We start from the raw sequence: 17,032 nt of genomic DNA, 5'->3' as shown, positions 1-17,032 counted from the left end.
TTTATAAACGGATCGATCGATGTATATATATATCCAAAAACGCATCGATCGATCACTAAGATGGACCAAAGCGTAACAATGTGATCGATCGATTAGATTATCTCATCGATCGATCGAGAATCTCAAGCGTTCCTCGGAATGTCCTCGGAAAATCTTGTAAGTTTTTTTATAAACGGATCGATCGATGGATATATGTCCGAAAACGCATCGATCGATCACTAAGATGGACCAAAGCGTAACAATGTGATCGATCGATTAGATTATCCCATCGATGGATCGAACAAAATCTCGGGAGCCTTTTTTTAAACGCATCGTACAAAAACGCATCGATCGATGCGTGTGCGGGAAACAGAATTATAAGGCAAAACCCGAACTTTTTGGATCAAAACCTCAGAACTCTCATCCCCTCCGATTTCCCCTATAATTCGACCCCCCCCCTTTTTCTCTCTCTATAATCATCCGATTTGAACAATTAGAGCAAGGACATCTTAACATACCTGTTTTTGCTTCCGGTTGTCGGTGAACTAACCCCATGAATTCGGTTATACCTCGTTGGTATTCTTCCGTAAGCAATCTCGTGTTCGGATCCAAATGAGGTCGATCGATCCAAGAACGAAAATAATTTGAAGAAGACATATTTTTTATGAATCAAATTCGTGTGTAAATAGAGTAAGAGGGAGGATGAAGATATGGAGTGAATGAAGAGGAAGAGAACTGCTTGAATTTATAGTTTAAATCCTGCCGATATACCGAGGAAATTCCGACGGAATTCCGACGCCAACGGCTAGTTCGTCGGAATTTCCTCGGAATTTTGTAAAATCCCCCAACGGCTCTCCAACGGCTATAATATTTCCTCGGAATTCATCGGTTTTTTCCGAGGAACACATTTTTCCTCGGAATTTCCCCGGAATTTCCTCGGATTGATATTTCCTCGGAATTCCGTCTGTATATTTCGACGAAATTCCGAGGAAACCAAATTTTGTGTTTCCTCGGAAATTCCTCGGGATATTCCGAGGATTTCATTTTCCGTCGGAATGTCCGTCAGAATACCGCTGTTTTCTTGTAGTGTCAGTGAAAAATATGTATCTCATTAATAACACGTAAATGCATAATATTCAAAGCATATTATTCAATTAATGTTCCTTATATATGTAACATAATTTATTGACCGATTGAGCATATATTCATATTTTAATGTTAATCACTTTTCGATCATGTTATTAAACTGTAAAATATTAGAATTTACATTTTATACATTTATACAATTATAAAATTCTTGGCCTTCTTATGTGCATTTATACTAAATTTTATACAATTATAATTTTTTAGGTTTTATCAGATTTTTAATTAATCAATTTTTATTAAATCTGAATTTTGTAAAAACATATCAGTTGGTAAAACTTCTGATAGAATGCTATATGAAGAACATATTGCTATTACAGTGGAGCGGTCGTAGGAGGAAAGAGAGAATAAAAAAAAGAAAAAGAAAAAGAAAAAGTAAGGAGCAGTCGTAGGAGGAAAGAGGGAATAAAAAAAGAAAAAGAAAAAGAAAAAGTAACATTTGGAAAAGTAAATTATACCAGGTGAGAATAAATAAAGGGCAAGGAGAATGATTTATTTGCCCAAAAGACATACATTATTGAACAACTGTTATAAATCATTATGTGGATGGCCCATAACCAATGACCATGTCTAGGCCCACTCGTGGCCGTGACCAAAAGGAGAGAGAGTCGGCATCAAGAGGAGAGAGAGTCGGCGTCCGAGGAGAGAGAGTCGAGTCGGCCCATCTCTTGGCCGACCTTAGATCTAGGATGTTTTCCATTTATCTGTTTTAGATCTTTTTCTATTTCATGTTGTATTAGGTTTTGGATAATTTCTTTTTTCCTATACTTTGTAATCCTTATATAAGGAACCTCTATTACTCATTAATAATACACAGTCAATTTCCCATTCTTTTACAACACGTTATCAGCACGATCGTCTCTAGATCCCTGAGACAAATCAAAACCTCCAAACCCTAAAAGCCAAAACCGGCGACCACAACCCAAAACCCTAATCTCGTTCTTAGTTCAATCAAGAACTCAGAAGATCTCTCTTGAATCCTAGACGTTCTCAGATCACGTTCCAGCTCAGAAGAACCGTCCAGCTCGCGATCAAACCCGAGACGCGATCGCACCCGACACGACCCGCGTCCGAGAGACTCGCACCCGAGACAGCCGGCGATCGTCCTCAGCTCGCGTCTGCTCCCATCCGCGACCCGATTGCATCCGATCGGTTCTCTCTCTCTCTCTAAAGGTGGTCCGGTTCTAAACCCCTACAAAGCAAAGATATAACTTAATCTGAGAACCTAAATTGATCAGAAACCCTAATCCATAATTATGGAAACTTTGATCTTGATCAAAACCCTAAAACCTACAAGATTAAAATCGACAATCTCTTAACCAGAAAGATAGAAATCGATTCCTTAGAACTTGAATTGATTGTTCTTGATTTGATTTTGAGAAACCCTAAGTTTTGGAATCGAAACCCTAAACCCTATAGAGCTGAATTCGATTTTTATTGATTGAATTGATTGATTTGAGGTTTTAGGATTGTTAGATTGATTGAAGTAATCTGATCTATAACTTAAATCCTAAAGGCCTTGAAACCTTTAATTAAAACCGGCAGCCTTAGTTTTAAAGTTGAAACCCTAAATTCATAAATTGCTAAGGTTGTTTGCATACATATGAATCTGAAATTGAAATTGCATTCGTATTGTTTAATGAAATCGACCAGCATATAGAAACACACGAATTCGAATCTGATTGCATTGAAATTCATATGGTCGTGTGGCCTTAATCTCTCTTGTACGTATAGGATCAAATATTAGAATTGTTCGCACCATGGTCAATTAGTTTTACACGTCCGATCCTATTGCTTGTCCACTTAGCCGTGTGGCTTGTTTGTTCGCACCATGGTCGATTAGATTGATTGTTTTCTCATAGATGCGTAAGACAAGTTTGTGGCCGAGCTTGTTATACCATGCGGCCACATGATCACATTGTGAACCTAAATTGAAATGATGATGTGATTCAGATGTCGAAAATCTCAAATAGAGACTACGCAGCCCTTAATCTCTCCGGAGATAACTACTTGCAGTGGGCGCTAGATACAAAGATCAGCTTAAGGTCAAAAGGTCTTGGTGATACAATCATCAAGGACAACAATGAGACCGACAAGAATCGGTACAGGGCTATAAGTACTATACGCCATCACCTCATTGAAGGTCTAAAAGATCAGTCCATTACGATGGAAAATCCACTAGAGCTTTGGGATGCTTTACAGCATAGATATGATCACCAGAAAACGGTGTTGCTCCCAAAAGCTAGAAATGACTGGAAGAATCTAAGATTCATGGATTATAAGTCAGTGGATGAGTACAATTCGGTCTTATTCAAGACGGTCTCGATGCTGAGACTTTGTGGTGAAGTAGTAACCGAAGAAGAGTTGCTCGAGAAAACATTCTCTACGTTTCATTCCTCAAACATAATCCTGCAGCAGCAGTACCGAATGAAAGGCTTCGCCACATACACTGATCTGATCTCGTGCCTGCTACTGGCCGAGGCAAATAATGAGCTCCTGATGAAGAACAGTGAAGCTAGACCTGTCGGATCTGCCCCATTACCAGAGGCCAATGAAGTTGAAAAGAAAAATCCCAACGAGTGCAATTACATCCAGAATGATAAGAGATCACACGGCAAAGACCGTGGTGGATACAGGAACCGTGACAATTATTCGAACGGTCGAGATAAGTACTTGGCCGGCCGGAAAGGAAACCACAATAACTGTGGTCGTGGTTCCAATCCCGGCCGTGGCCGAGGCGGCTATGGACGAGGTCGAGGCGGTATATCCAAACCGTCTTACTCGACCAAATCCGTTTGTCACAGATGTGGGATGAGCAACCATTGGGCCAAGAACTGTAGAACTCCTAAGCACTTATGTGAGCTCTACCAAGAAAGTATTAAGGACAAGAACCCGGAGGCTCATATGGTCCATGATTCTGGTTATGAGGCTGATAAAGAATCTGATGTTGCAAATGACGACCTGATGGACTTTGAGACTTCTGATTGTCTCAAAGACTAAAATTTTCGATACGACTTGTTTTATTGCTTTATGATTGTTTTATGATTGATTTGGTGTTTTTAATTTCAGTGTTCTGCAACTTTAATAAATGAAAGTTTTATAAAGTCTCTGAGAAATGAAATCTTATTTATAGAAATGAATGGCGAAATGAGCATACTCATGGTGGATAGTGGCACAAGTCATACAATTCTTAGAGATAAAAGATATTTCTTAAATCTCACAATGCAAAGTGCAAACGTACACACCATTGCAGGTGTAGCCGGCCTGATTGAAGGTCACGGCCAGGCTTATGTATTGATGCCTAAGGGTACATACCTAGAGATCAAAAATGCCTTGTATTCCCCAAGCTCTAAAAGGAGCCTATTGAGTTTCAAAGAAATAAGATTGAATGGTTTCCATCTTGAAACATGGGAAGAAGGAAATAAAGAATTCTTTAACATAATTTCGATCACCAAAGGCTATAAAAGGATCCTAGAAACCTTACATGCAATGTCTACTGGCCTATGCTATGCAAAGGTCAGTATGATCGAGGCTAATGCCTGCGACAATTTCACCTTATGGCATAACCGGCTTGGCCATCTCGGTACTAACATGATGCGAAAGTTGATGATGAACTCACAAGGGCACACATTCAAAGGAGTTGTCCCATACAATATCACATGTGCAGCATGTGCACAAGGAAAACTCATAACCAGGCCATCACCAGCCAAAGTTAATAAAGAGATCATAAATTTTCTGGAAAGGATTCAGGGAGACATATGTGGACCAATACACCCACCTAGTGGGACGTTTCGGTATTTCATGGTCCTGATTGATGCATCGACCAGATGGTCGCATGTCTGCCTACTGTCCACTCGGAACTTGGCATTTGCACGCCTGCTTGCTCAGATAATAAGACTGAGAGCACACTTTCCAGACTTTCCTTTAAAGACTATACGTCTAGAAAATGCTGGTGAGTTTACGTCCCAGACGTTTAATGACTATTGTATGTCCATGGGGGTAAGTGTAGAACACTCCGTGGCACATGTACATACGCATAACGGCTTGGCCGAATCATTCATTAAACGTATCCAGCTGATAGCCAGACCATTGCTCATGCGGTCACAGCTCCCGGTATCAGCGTGGGGACATGCCGTATTACATGCAGCAGAACTGATTCGCATCAGGCCATCTAGTGAGCATAGATATTCGCCATCCCAGTTCCTCACGGGTCATGAGCCAGACGTGTCCCACATCAAAACATTTGGATGTGCCGTTTATGTTCCAATTGCTCCACCACAGAGAACGAAAATGGGACCACAAAGAAGGATGGGAATATACGTAGAATATGACTCCCCGAGCATTATAAAGTATCTTGAGCCAACAACCGGTGATTTGTTTAAGGCCAGATACGCAGACTCACAGTTTGATGAGTCCACATATCCGACCTTAGGGGGAGATAACGGCCGGTTGAACAAAGAAATCGAATGGTATCGACCATCAATATCTTGGCAAGATCCTCGGACTAAAGAATGTGATATGGAAGTCCAAAAGATTATACATCTTCAAAAGCTAGCTAATCAACTGCCAGATTCATTTGTTGACCCAAATAGAGTGACAAAATCGTATATCCCGGCTTGTAATGCACCAATACGAATAGATGTCCAGAAGGGACAAGGTCAAGTGGCTACAGAGTCTCAAACGTGGTAGACCTATTGGTTCCAAAGATAAACAGCCTCGGAAGTCCAAGAGAGGTGCTGGATCCGAGAGCATCAAGGAAACCGTCCAGAACATTAATGGACCGGCCGAGCCGACCCAGACGGTCGAGCCAAGTGAGCCGGCCATGCCAAATGATCCGACCGTTCCAAATGATGGGGTTCGGGACGCCGAACTTCATGGGACACAAGGGCCGGACAATCAAGAGATCTCTATAAATCATATAATGTCTGGAATGAAATGGAACAGAAATGATATCGAAGTCGATGATATTTTTGCTTATAAAGTAGCACTTGAGATCATGGAAAAAGATGAGGATCTAGAACCCACGTCCATATATGAATGCATGCAAAGATCAGATTGGATCAAATGGAAAGAAGCTTTAAACATGGAGTTAGAATCATTAAAGAAAAGAGGCGTTTTTGGCCCTATAACCGTGACACCTAGAGATGTCAAACCAGTGGGATACAAATGGGTCTTCGTGAGAAAGAGAAATGAGAAAGGAGAAGTAGTGAGATACAAAGCACGGCTTGTAGCACAAGGATTCTCACAGAGACCAGGAATAGATTATGAGGAAACTTATTCCCCTGTGGTGGACGCAACTACATTACGATACTTGATCAGTCTGGCCGTGAAAGAGAAACTAGATCTGCGCCTAATGGATGTAGTAACTGCGTATCTGTACGGTCCACTGGATAATAAAATTCATATGAGAGTTCCGGAGGGTATTGAGCTCAAAGATAAGAAAGGTTCTCGAGAACAGCATTGCATTAAGCTGAATAAAGCCTTGTACGGTTTTTGAAACAATCAGGTCGAATGTGGTACAACCGATTATCAGAGTACCTAATGAAAGAGGGTTATAAGAACGATCCAATAAGTCCATGTATTTTTATAAAAAGATTTGACAGCAAGGGCTTCGTGATTATGTCTGTCTATGTGGACGACCTGAATGTCTAAAGAAAGAGTTCGAAATGAAAGACTTAGGAAAAACTAAGTTCTGTTTGGGACTGCAATTTGAGTATGTGGATAATGGAATCCTTGTGCATCAAAAGACATATACAGAAAAGATACTCAAGCAATTCAATATGGACAAGGCTCATTCCTTGTCGATTCCTATGGTCGTGAGATCCTTAGACCTTGAGAAGGATCCATTCGGACCAAGGAAGCCGGACGAGGATATGCTCGGGCCGGAAATACCTTATCTAAGTGCCATTGGAGCCTTAATGTATTTGGCTAGTCATACAAGACCGGACATTAGTTTTGCCGTGAGTTTACTATCTAGATTCAGTTCATGTCCGACACTTAGGCACTGGAACGGAATAAAACATCTGTTCAGATATCTGCAAGGAACAACCGATCTCGGATTGTTCTATACCGAACGGCCAAGAGAGAACATGGCCGGATATGCAGATGCTGGGTACTTATCTGACTCACACAATGCTAGATTTCAGACAGGTTATGTGTTTATACACAGTGGGGCTGCAGTAAGTTGGCGGTCCACAAAACAAACCTTAGTGGCAACATCATCTAATCATGCCGAGATCATAGCCATGTATGAAGCAAGCCGAGAGCTTGTGTGGTTGAGGAACATGACCGGCCATATCCTAAGGGAGAGTGGTCTGGCCGTGGAAAAGGAAAAGGAAGAACCAACGATCATCTATGAGGACAATGCAGCTTGTATAGCTCAGCTCAAAGATGGATACGTTAAGGGAGATAGAACAAAACACATCTTGTCTAAGTTCTTCTTCACCCACGACCTGCAGAAGGCTAAAGAAGTTCAAGTGGTTCAAGTTCGGTCCAGTGACAATTCGGCCGATCTGTTCACTAAGTCTCTGCCAACCTCAACGTTCAGGAACCTGGTTCATCAGATAGGAATGCGCCAGTTGAAGGATATTCAGTGATGCCTTTATTAGGGGGAGTGTCATGTGTTGTACTCTTTTTCCTGTCTACGGTTTCCATTTTTTCCCACCTTGGGTTTTTGGTTTTCCTAGAGAGGTTTTAATGAGGCAACGTCGTGCATGATACAAACCCATATGGTTATGGCATCCAAGGGGGAGTGTTATAAATCATTATGTGGATGGCCCATAACCAATGACCATGTCTAGGCCCAGCCGTGGCCGTGACCAAGAGGAGAGAGAGTCGGCGTCCAGAGGAGAGAGAGTCGGCGTCCGAGGAGAGAGAGTCGGCCCATCTCTTGGCCGACCTTAGATCTAGGATGTTTTCCATTTATCTGTTTTAGATCTTTTCCTATTTCATGGTGTATTAGGTTTTGGATAATTTTCTTTTTTCTATACTTTGTAATCCTTATATAAGGAACCTCTATTACTCATTAATAATACACAGACAATTTCTCATTCTTTTACAACAACAACTACCGGTTGCTTTATTTTATTATCTTTTTCTTGGCATTGATGCTTCTAGAATTAACTCTTTAATAGAGCAGTACTCTGAAATAAACTGTTTAGAGTTAAGTTTTTGGCGAACATCAATATGTAAGATACTATCCCCAAAGTTCTCCCATGGAAGAGAACCACAGATTATGTAAATTAGATCAGTCACACAAACCATGAAGAATAGGCAAAGAAAAAACTTAAAAATTTATAAGCATACTAGTAGTATGTCCGAGCTACGTGCGGGGTAGTTACCATTATTCACATAAGTTGTTTCTATAAAAACTGATCAGTCCTTGGGTGGAATAAGATATTTTATACAAAAAATATTATTTTAAAACTATTTTTGTATTTAGTAAATAAAATATTAACAAACATATGAAGATATTTTAATTTATTTCAATCTATCTTTCATTTTCCAAGTTATTTTAAAAATAAGCAAAATTTGAATATATATGTATAAAAGTATTTTAGTTATTTTTACATAAATGTATCTTCTACCTTTTTTATTAAACTTCTTTGTTTTTGACAGAATTCACAGTATTTAGATATTTTTTCTAAATTTTGAAAGGGTATACACATAGATATTAAATAGTTTCATCTTATTTAATTCAAGATTATCCTTTTCAAAATTTAAAAGTAAATTTGTTTTATTACAATGGACTCGAATGCAGTGAAAACAAATAAACATTACTATCACAAGTATAAGTGATCTAAAATACTATAATATTGGCAAGGAAAAATCCTTTCGAATTGAGATTAAAATATAAAAATTATTTTATTTATTCCATTTGGCTGAACATAGTTTTCAGCAGCATACATGTGATTTTAATGTATTCTAATTTCAGCAAAATAAATAACTTAGAATCGAGACTAAAAACAAAATGGAGAGAGAACTCCTACACACTATGGATTATTTAATTTGTGTAATATTTAAAATCTTGAGAGGTTGAAATACGATTTCTATGCATAGTATTTTATATGATTTATATTGTTTTGCTTTATTTTTAAATCATTTTATAACAAAGTGAGTTAAACGATTTATTGTAGCTATTGGTGTTTGTTTGTTGGGTTATCATTTGGACATGATGAGTGAGCGAATGTTTTTAGCTGTCTAATATTTTTGGTTGTCTAAAGAATTTTGTCCGCGAAAAATGATTAGCGAAAGACTATTATATTAAGAATGTGATTGTCGTCACTTGTCAGTAAGATTATATGATCGCGTAGGTGATTTATTTTGTGCATATTAGAAAAATCGTTTTCGTTGAGATATGAAACAGTTGGCGATAGAGATGCAGTGGTTGAATTTTTTTTTTTATTGAAACATCAACAGCCCAGGCCACTGTTAATGAAACAATCTCACAGAACTTAACAAAAAAACTTCACTCACACACCTTCCAATCGAAGGAACTGTTAGAGATAACGACTTTTATTAACAAAAAAAATCAAAAAGCCATGAAGGATGCCCATTAGCCACATATGATTGGAGCAAACCTTATATTGTCACACTATGAGCAATGAAAAACGCTCCTTTATTCTCCTCGCAATTGACCACCATGAGTTGATACTCCTCCATCAAGTTGTTTAGCTTCAGCTTAATCTCCTCGCCCTGATGTCGAAACGCAGGCCACTCATGAGGTTTATCTACTGCACAGAACATTTCTTTAAAATCACCAGCAAAGATAATCTTATTGAACTGCAAACTGGTCATACTCTCCACTGCCCATAGATAGGTTGTCAGCTTAGCCTCATCCTTTCTGAGCACATTAGAGAAGCTCGTCTACTGTGAATAGGAACAACGCGTCTATAATTCCTAACCACCCAATCGAAACCCATCAGTCCCTTCTTCTTGTCCCACACCACACTTTGTGGCCTTTTAAAGATGTTTTTATTATTAGGTACTAGGATGCTGGCTCCGCGCAAGCGCGGGGATTTAGTTGTAATTTGTAATTGATGTTTTAGTATGTGATAGTGACACAATAGACAAAGTTACAGTATCTCAAATTATACCTTAAACAAAAGTTACGTAAAGAATACATCATAACATTTGAAATCAATAAAACTTTGATTATTGTTTATTTTCATAACTTTTTCCAAAGTGGAATTGGAACATCGAGTTTTTCATACATCAAATGAGAAGCCAAAATCTATAATATAACAACAACATGAAGCATTTTATGATAAAAAAAAAACATCTATGTAAGCCAAACTTAAGATCTCATTAACTTTATCCATTTTGTTCCCAGAACGCTGCTTGTAAGCAACAAAAGTTGCTTTGGACTGGTAACTACTGATGGCTCCTAATATGTACAGAACATGATCATGATCTGAGTGTTTTTGTTATAGCTTCACGTAGCATTAACCAATTATATTGTAGCTTCTATGTTAATCCTTTGTGAAATCTGAATGAAGTTGCCAATGATACCAGCAACTGTGAGTTTTTGTATCAGACTTGACCTTTTAATGAGACAGCTAGAAAACAAAAAAAATCAAATTTGATGATTGAAAATGTGTGAAAAAACCTTTGCAAGACCAAAAAGGCACAGATGGAGGGATGAGCCAAAGAGAGAACACTAAGCTTTCTTCACAGCAATCAAACATGATCACATTTAGACTTAACCACTTACCAAGCAAATCAGATAAAACTGTAGCCTTGTATGCCGCATTCCCCATCTCTATCTCCTTTAACGGTTTCTCTTTCCTCTCCTTACTCTCTTTTTCTTCTCCAAACTCTGACACATGTTCATGCTCTGGTTTTTTTTTCTTCTCTACCTCAGGCTCTTTCCTTGGAGGCACAACTATCTTATCCTCTTGATCCACCGCTGCTTCACCTGACTAAGTCCTAAAATTAACATTTAAAAAAAATCCAATTAAAGTTTTGAGATTTTGACGGTGTCTATGGATCTCCTACCAAATATTTACGAAATCAGGCCTTACCTTGAAGAATATGTCGTTAGTTTCTCCTACATCTCCAGCCATTGGAAAGCATCACCAAATGGATCCGAGACGAAATGGATCCGAGACCAAGTGTGGACTCCATCCAAAACCTTCATTGTATGCCAAACATGATTGTACTGATTTGATCGATGTCAAGCCCACTCGTATAAACGTTGACGACGTCCTAGGGCTGATTCAAACAAAGGCAAATATGTTTTTGCCATGATAAGGGTATGGATTATACGATCTGAGGGAAGAGTGATAAGGGTATAAATAAGGATCTAGATATCATCGAGCCGGAGGGGGGATGTGGAGGGTCCGTGGGGATCTTGAATGGAGGATTTATGGGAGAACATTGAAGTACCAGCACTCTCATCGGAGGCGTTATGCGGGAGGAGTTGGGGGAGAGGAAGAGAATCGATACGGCGATTAGGGTTAGGGAGGATGAGTGATTTTTTTTAAGAGAAACGGGATCGAGACGACGACATAACACGACCCGTATCAAGACCGGCTCTGGATTGGGCTGCGAAATGGTTTAAATGGGCTGGGAAGGTAACTTAACTTTTTTTATTTCAAGCCCATTCCGCAATGACCTGACAGATTGATTGGTGGAGAATATTTATGCACGTGTGGCACCCCTTAGAAGCTCCAAAATTAGCCCCTTTTATATAGGAGTGGTTTTAAAATATGAAGCCTAAATCCAGGAGTGACTACCTGTATTTTTTTTATGTTATATGGACTTTCCTGAACATTTTGTTTGGTTATTGGTGATTGGGTTTATGAATTATTTGTGGACATATGGTGGAAAGAAAATAGAATAATGGCTATGTGCTTATTACTAATATTATGGTGTCTTGTTAATATTAACCCAAGCTAACATGAATTTTTAAACTTTATTTGACAAAGAGATTTGTCTTCAACTATCTTAAGGCGTGTGTACCTTTTGCCAATCCGCACAACAAACCATAAGAAGGGTTGTAGACTTAATCTCAAAAATTGAGATTGCTGGATATACATGATTATGCCGGAGAATAAACACTTAAGAAGGGATCAGAGAATCAGAGTTCACTTCCGCAGTCATGTTTTCATGTCTGTCCATCACCACCTTAAAAACAGATCGATGAACGTCGTCACAACGTTAACGATTAATTATTGGATTTTGAAGTGTTTGAGATAAAAATCTGAAAATGAAAATCTGACCGCCGTGTTTAAAAGTCACAACTCATTTAATAAAGAAAGTAAATTTTTATTTTCGTTTGAAACCATTTTTGTATAGTTACATGCTCCTTTGACGCAAACCAAATAGCTAGATTAGATGTAAGAACATGTAAAGCATTTCAGGTGTGAAAATGAGGATCGAAAGTAAGAAGCTATCGTCAACTTTATATCACAACATGTATTAGAAGTAAAAATGTACATTCGTTGTCTTGGACTAAAATATAATATATATTTATATTTAATACAAGACTACGATAAGACCTGCGCCCTGCGTTAGCTTCATCGGACGTCCGCTTCCCGCTTCGGAACCGGAATCAGAATTGGAACTTTGTGGAAGCTTGCGGAATTTCGCTTCCAAAATGTTTCTAAAATATTCTCTTTAAAAACCTGTTGGAAGCTTACGATTCCGTTTTGGAATCATGCTTCTGTTTTTAAAAACAATGCAATGTATATCAATAAAATATAAAACCATAGTTTTAATCTATATAAAATAAAAAAAATTAATAGTAATGAATATTGAGTTATAAATATACAAATATTAAAAATAATACTATAAATTATCTTTCTGCATTGAGATTTTTTTATTAAAGATTTAGCACATATTGAAATATATTGTGTTAATTATTTATGAAGTATTAAAAATAATTAATATAATATTTTTTGCAAACTTAATTTATGTGTATTTTTACAGTTTTAATATAAAATCATTTCAAAATTATTATAAATGAATAAATGCTTTATTTCAAATTTAATTCATATAATTTTTAGTCCTAATTTTTTTTTAAAAAATTATATATATATTTATATATATGGATATACGCTTCCAACACGTACCCGCTTCCTAATATTTTAAAAAATCTCGCTTCTGCGCTTCCTTACGCTTCCGCTTCCACGTACCCGCTTCCGTTTCCATGTAACATAGCCTGCGCCTTGCGCAGGGTGAGTTTATTTCTATATATTATCGATAATTTTTTTATATATTTGATAATTTTATTAATATATATACAATATTTTTCTTGTTATTATATAATTTCTTTCCGATAGATCAGATCAATTTTTATTAAAAATGATGAAACAAAACTATAATTAATACATCATAGGTTGATCGGATTGAACATCAAACAAATTATGACATAAAAAAACTTATTTTTTCCATTGAATACATTCTTGAAAAAAATGAACAGTATTGTTTTCACAGTTGAATTATTTTAACTTTTATCTTCCATATGGTTTTGAAAGCTTTCAAATCAACCATCGAATTGATACATGTCATTTTAATGTTTTTAGTCGTATACTTAAGAAAAACTTACATTTTTGTAATTTAAAGTCGTTTAAAAAAATTCAAAATATAACATATAAGAAAAAAATTTAACATATAAGAAAAATATAACATGTAAGGTGTCCTCATTTTTGTATTTTAAAGTCGTTTTTTTATAACAATATAACATATAAGGTTTTCTCATTTTTGTAATTTAATGTCATTTTAAAAAATTCCAAATATAACATATAAGAAAAAATCTAATTTTTTATTATATGGTTAATGTGATTGTTTATTTTTTTAATAATATAAAATTAAACAAAATGAAGAAGGATGGAAAAACTGTTATCAAATCTTTATTATTCATAATCATTAATTGTCATATATATGTAAATCATATTAGTTAATTTCGTAGCTTTTATTTAGGGAAAGAATACACACTTCTTATATTTTAGGTTAATATAATGTTCTCTAGTGGACATTAAACAAATTATGACATAAAAACCTTATTTTTTCCCTCGAACACATTCTTGAAAAAGTGAGCAGTATTGTTTTCACAGTTGAATTATTTTGACTTTTATCTTCCATATGGTTTTGAAAGCTTTCAAATCAACCATCAAACTGATACATGTCATTTTAATATTTTTAGTCGTATACTTAAGGAAAACATACATTTTTGTAATTTAAAGTCGTTTTAAAAAATTCAAAATATAACATATAACAAAAAATATAACATATAAGAAATATATAACATATAAGGTGTCCTCATTTTTGTATTTTAAAGTCGTTTTAAAAAAATATATAACATATAAGGTTTCTTCATTTTTGTAATTTAATGTCATTTTAAAAAATTCCAAATATAACATATAAGAAAAAATCTAATTTTTTTTATTATATGGTTCATGTGATTGTTTATTATTTTAATAATATAAAATTAAACAAAATGAAGAAGGATGCAAAAATTGTTATCAAATCTTTATTATTCATAATCATTAATTGTCATATATATGTAAATCATATTAGGTAATTTCGTAGTTTTTATTTAGGGAAAGAATACACACTTCTTATATTTTAGGTTAATATAATGTTTTCTAGTGCACATTAAACAAATTATGATATAAAAACCTTATTTTTTCCCTTGAACACATTCTTGAAAAAGTGAACAGTACTGTTTTCACAGTTGAATTATTTTGACTTTTATCTTTCATATGATTTTGAAAGCTTTCAAATCAACCATCGAACTGATACATGTCATTTTAATGTTTTTAGTCGTATACTTAAGGAAAACTTACATTTTTTTAATTTAAAGTCATTTAAAAAAATTCAAAATATAACATATAAGAAAAAATATAACATATAAGAAAAATATAACATATAAGGTGTCCTCATTTATGTATTTTAAAGTCGTTTTAAAAAAATAATATAACATATTAGGTTTTCTCATTTTTGTAATTTAATGTCATTTTAAAAAATTCCAAATATAAAATAAAAGAAAAAAATCTAATTTTTTTATTATATGGTTAATGTGATTGTTTATTTTTTTTAATAATATAAAATTAAACAAAATGAAGAAGGATGCAAAAATTGTTATCAAATCTTTATTATTCATAATCATTAATTGCCATATATATGTAAATCATATTAGGTAATTTCGTAGCTTTTATTTAGGGAAAGAATACACACTTTTTATATTTTAGATTAATATTATGTTTTCTAGTAGACATTAAACAAATTATGACATAAAAACCTTATTTTTTTCCTCGAACACATTATTGAAAAAGTGAACAGTATTGTTTTCACAGTTGAATTATTTTGACTTTTATCTTCCATATGGATTTGAAAGCTCTCAAATCAACCATCGAACTGATACATGTCCTTTTAATGTTTTTAGTCGTATACTTAAGGAAAACTTACATTTTTGTAATTTAAAGTCATTTAAAAAAATTCAAAATATAACATATAAGAAAAATATAACTTATAAGAAAAATATAACATATAAGGTGTCCTCATTTTGTATTTTAAAATCGTTTTAAAAAAAAATATAACATATAAGGTTTCCTCATTTTTGTAATTTAATATCATTTTAAAAATTCTAAATATAACATATAAGAAAAAATCTAATTTTTTTGTTATATGGTTAATATGATTGTTTATTTTTTTTAATAAAACAAAATTAAACAAAATGAAGAAGGATGCAAAAATTGTTATCAAATCTTTATTATTCATAATCATTAATTGCCATATATATGTAAATAATATTAGGTAATTTCTTAGCTTTTATTTAGGGAAATAATACACACTTCTTATATTTTAGATTAATATAATGTTCTCTAGTGGACATTAAACAAATTATGACATAAAAATCTTATTTTTTCCCTCGAATACATTCTTGAAAAAGTGAACAGTATTGTTTTCACAGTTGAATTATTTTCACTTTTATCTTACATATGGTTTTGAAAACTTTCAAATAAACCATCGAACTGATACATGTCATTTTAATATTTTTAGTCGTATACTTAAGGAAAACTTACATTTTTTGTAATTTAAAGTCGTTTTAAAAAATTCAAAATATAACATATAAGAAAAAAACTAACATATAAGAAAAATATAACATATAAGGTGTTCTCATTTTTGTTTTTTAAAGTCGTTTTAAAAAAAATATAACATATAAGATTTCCTCATTTTTGTAATTTAAATGTATTTTAAAAAATTCAAAATATAACATAGAAGAAAAAATCTATTTTTTTATTATATGGTTAATGTGATTGTTTATTTTTTTAATAATATAAAATTAAACAAAAATGAAGAAGGATGCAAAAAATGTTATCAAATCTTTATTATTAATAATCATTAATTGTCATATATATGTAAATCATATTAGGTAATTCTGTAGTTTTTATTTAAGAAAAAAATACACACTTCTTATATTTTAGGTTAATATAATGTTCTCTTGTGGACCTTAAACAAATTATGACATAAAAACCTTATTTTTTCCCTCGATCACATTCTTGAAAAAAGTGAACAGTATTGTTTCCACAGTTAAATTATTTTAACTTTTATCTTCCATATGGTTTTGAAAGCTTTCAAATCAACCATCGAATTGATACATGTCATTTTAATGTTTTTAGTCGTATACTTAAGGAAAACTTACATTTTTGTAATTTAAGTCGTTTTAAAAAATTTCAAAATATAACATATAAGAAAATTCTAATATATACGAAAAATATAACATATAAGATGTCTTCATTTTTGTATTTTAAAGTTTTTTAAAAAATATATATAACATATAAGGTTTTCTCATTTTTGTAATTTAAAGTCATTTTAAAAAATTCAAAATATAACATATAAGAAAAAATCTAATTTTTTTTTATATGGTTAATGTGATTGTTCAATTTTTTTTAATAATATAAAT

The 17,032-nt window shown here is 34.1% G+C and overlaps 1 protein-coding gene across 1 annotated transcript; it reads left to right on the top strand.

Annotated features, from left to right (window-relative positions):
- The first annotated feature begins 3,393 nt into the window (after positions 1-3,393).
- On the top strand, positions 3,394-4,214 carry LOC111211681. Its single transcript, XM_048764244.1, has 3 exons — positions 3,394-3,883; positions 3,995-4,108; positions 4,192-4,214. Exons 1-3 carry the CDS (start codon positions 3,394-3,396, stop codon positions 4,212-4,214), a joined length of 627 nt encoding a protein of 208 aa, XP_048620201.1.
- Positions 4,215-17,032: the final 12,818 nt, after the last annotated feature.

The sequence above is a fragment of the Brassica napus genome, chromosome C7 (assembly GCF_020379485.1).
Source record: "Brassica napus cultivar Da-Ae chromosome C7, Da-Ae, whole genome shotgun sequence".
NCBI classification, from domain to species: Eukaryota; Viridiplantae; Streptophyta; class Magnoliopsida; order Brassicales; family Brassicaceae; genus Brassica; species Brassica napus.
The sequence above is the reverse complement of the archived record's forward strand: the minus strand, read 5'-3'. Positions and strand labels throughout refer to the sequence as shown.

Coding starts and splice junctions, on each gene's coding strand:
- LOC111211681 (XM_048764244.1), top strand. CDS start 3,394: ATGGATTATAAGTCAGTGGATGAGTACAATTCGGTCTTATTCAAGACG. Junction 3,884..3,994: donor CTATGGACGAGGTCGAGGCG/GTATATCCAAAC, acceptor AGCTCTACCAAG/AAAGTATTAAGGACAAGAAC. Junction 4,109..4,191: donor GGACTTTGAGACTTCTGATT/GTCTCAAAGACT, acceptor TTTTAATTTCAG/TGTTCTGCAACTTTAATAAA.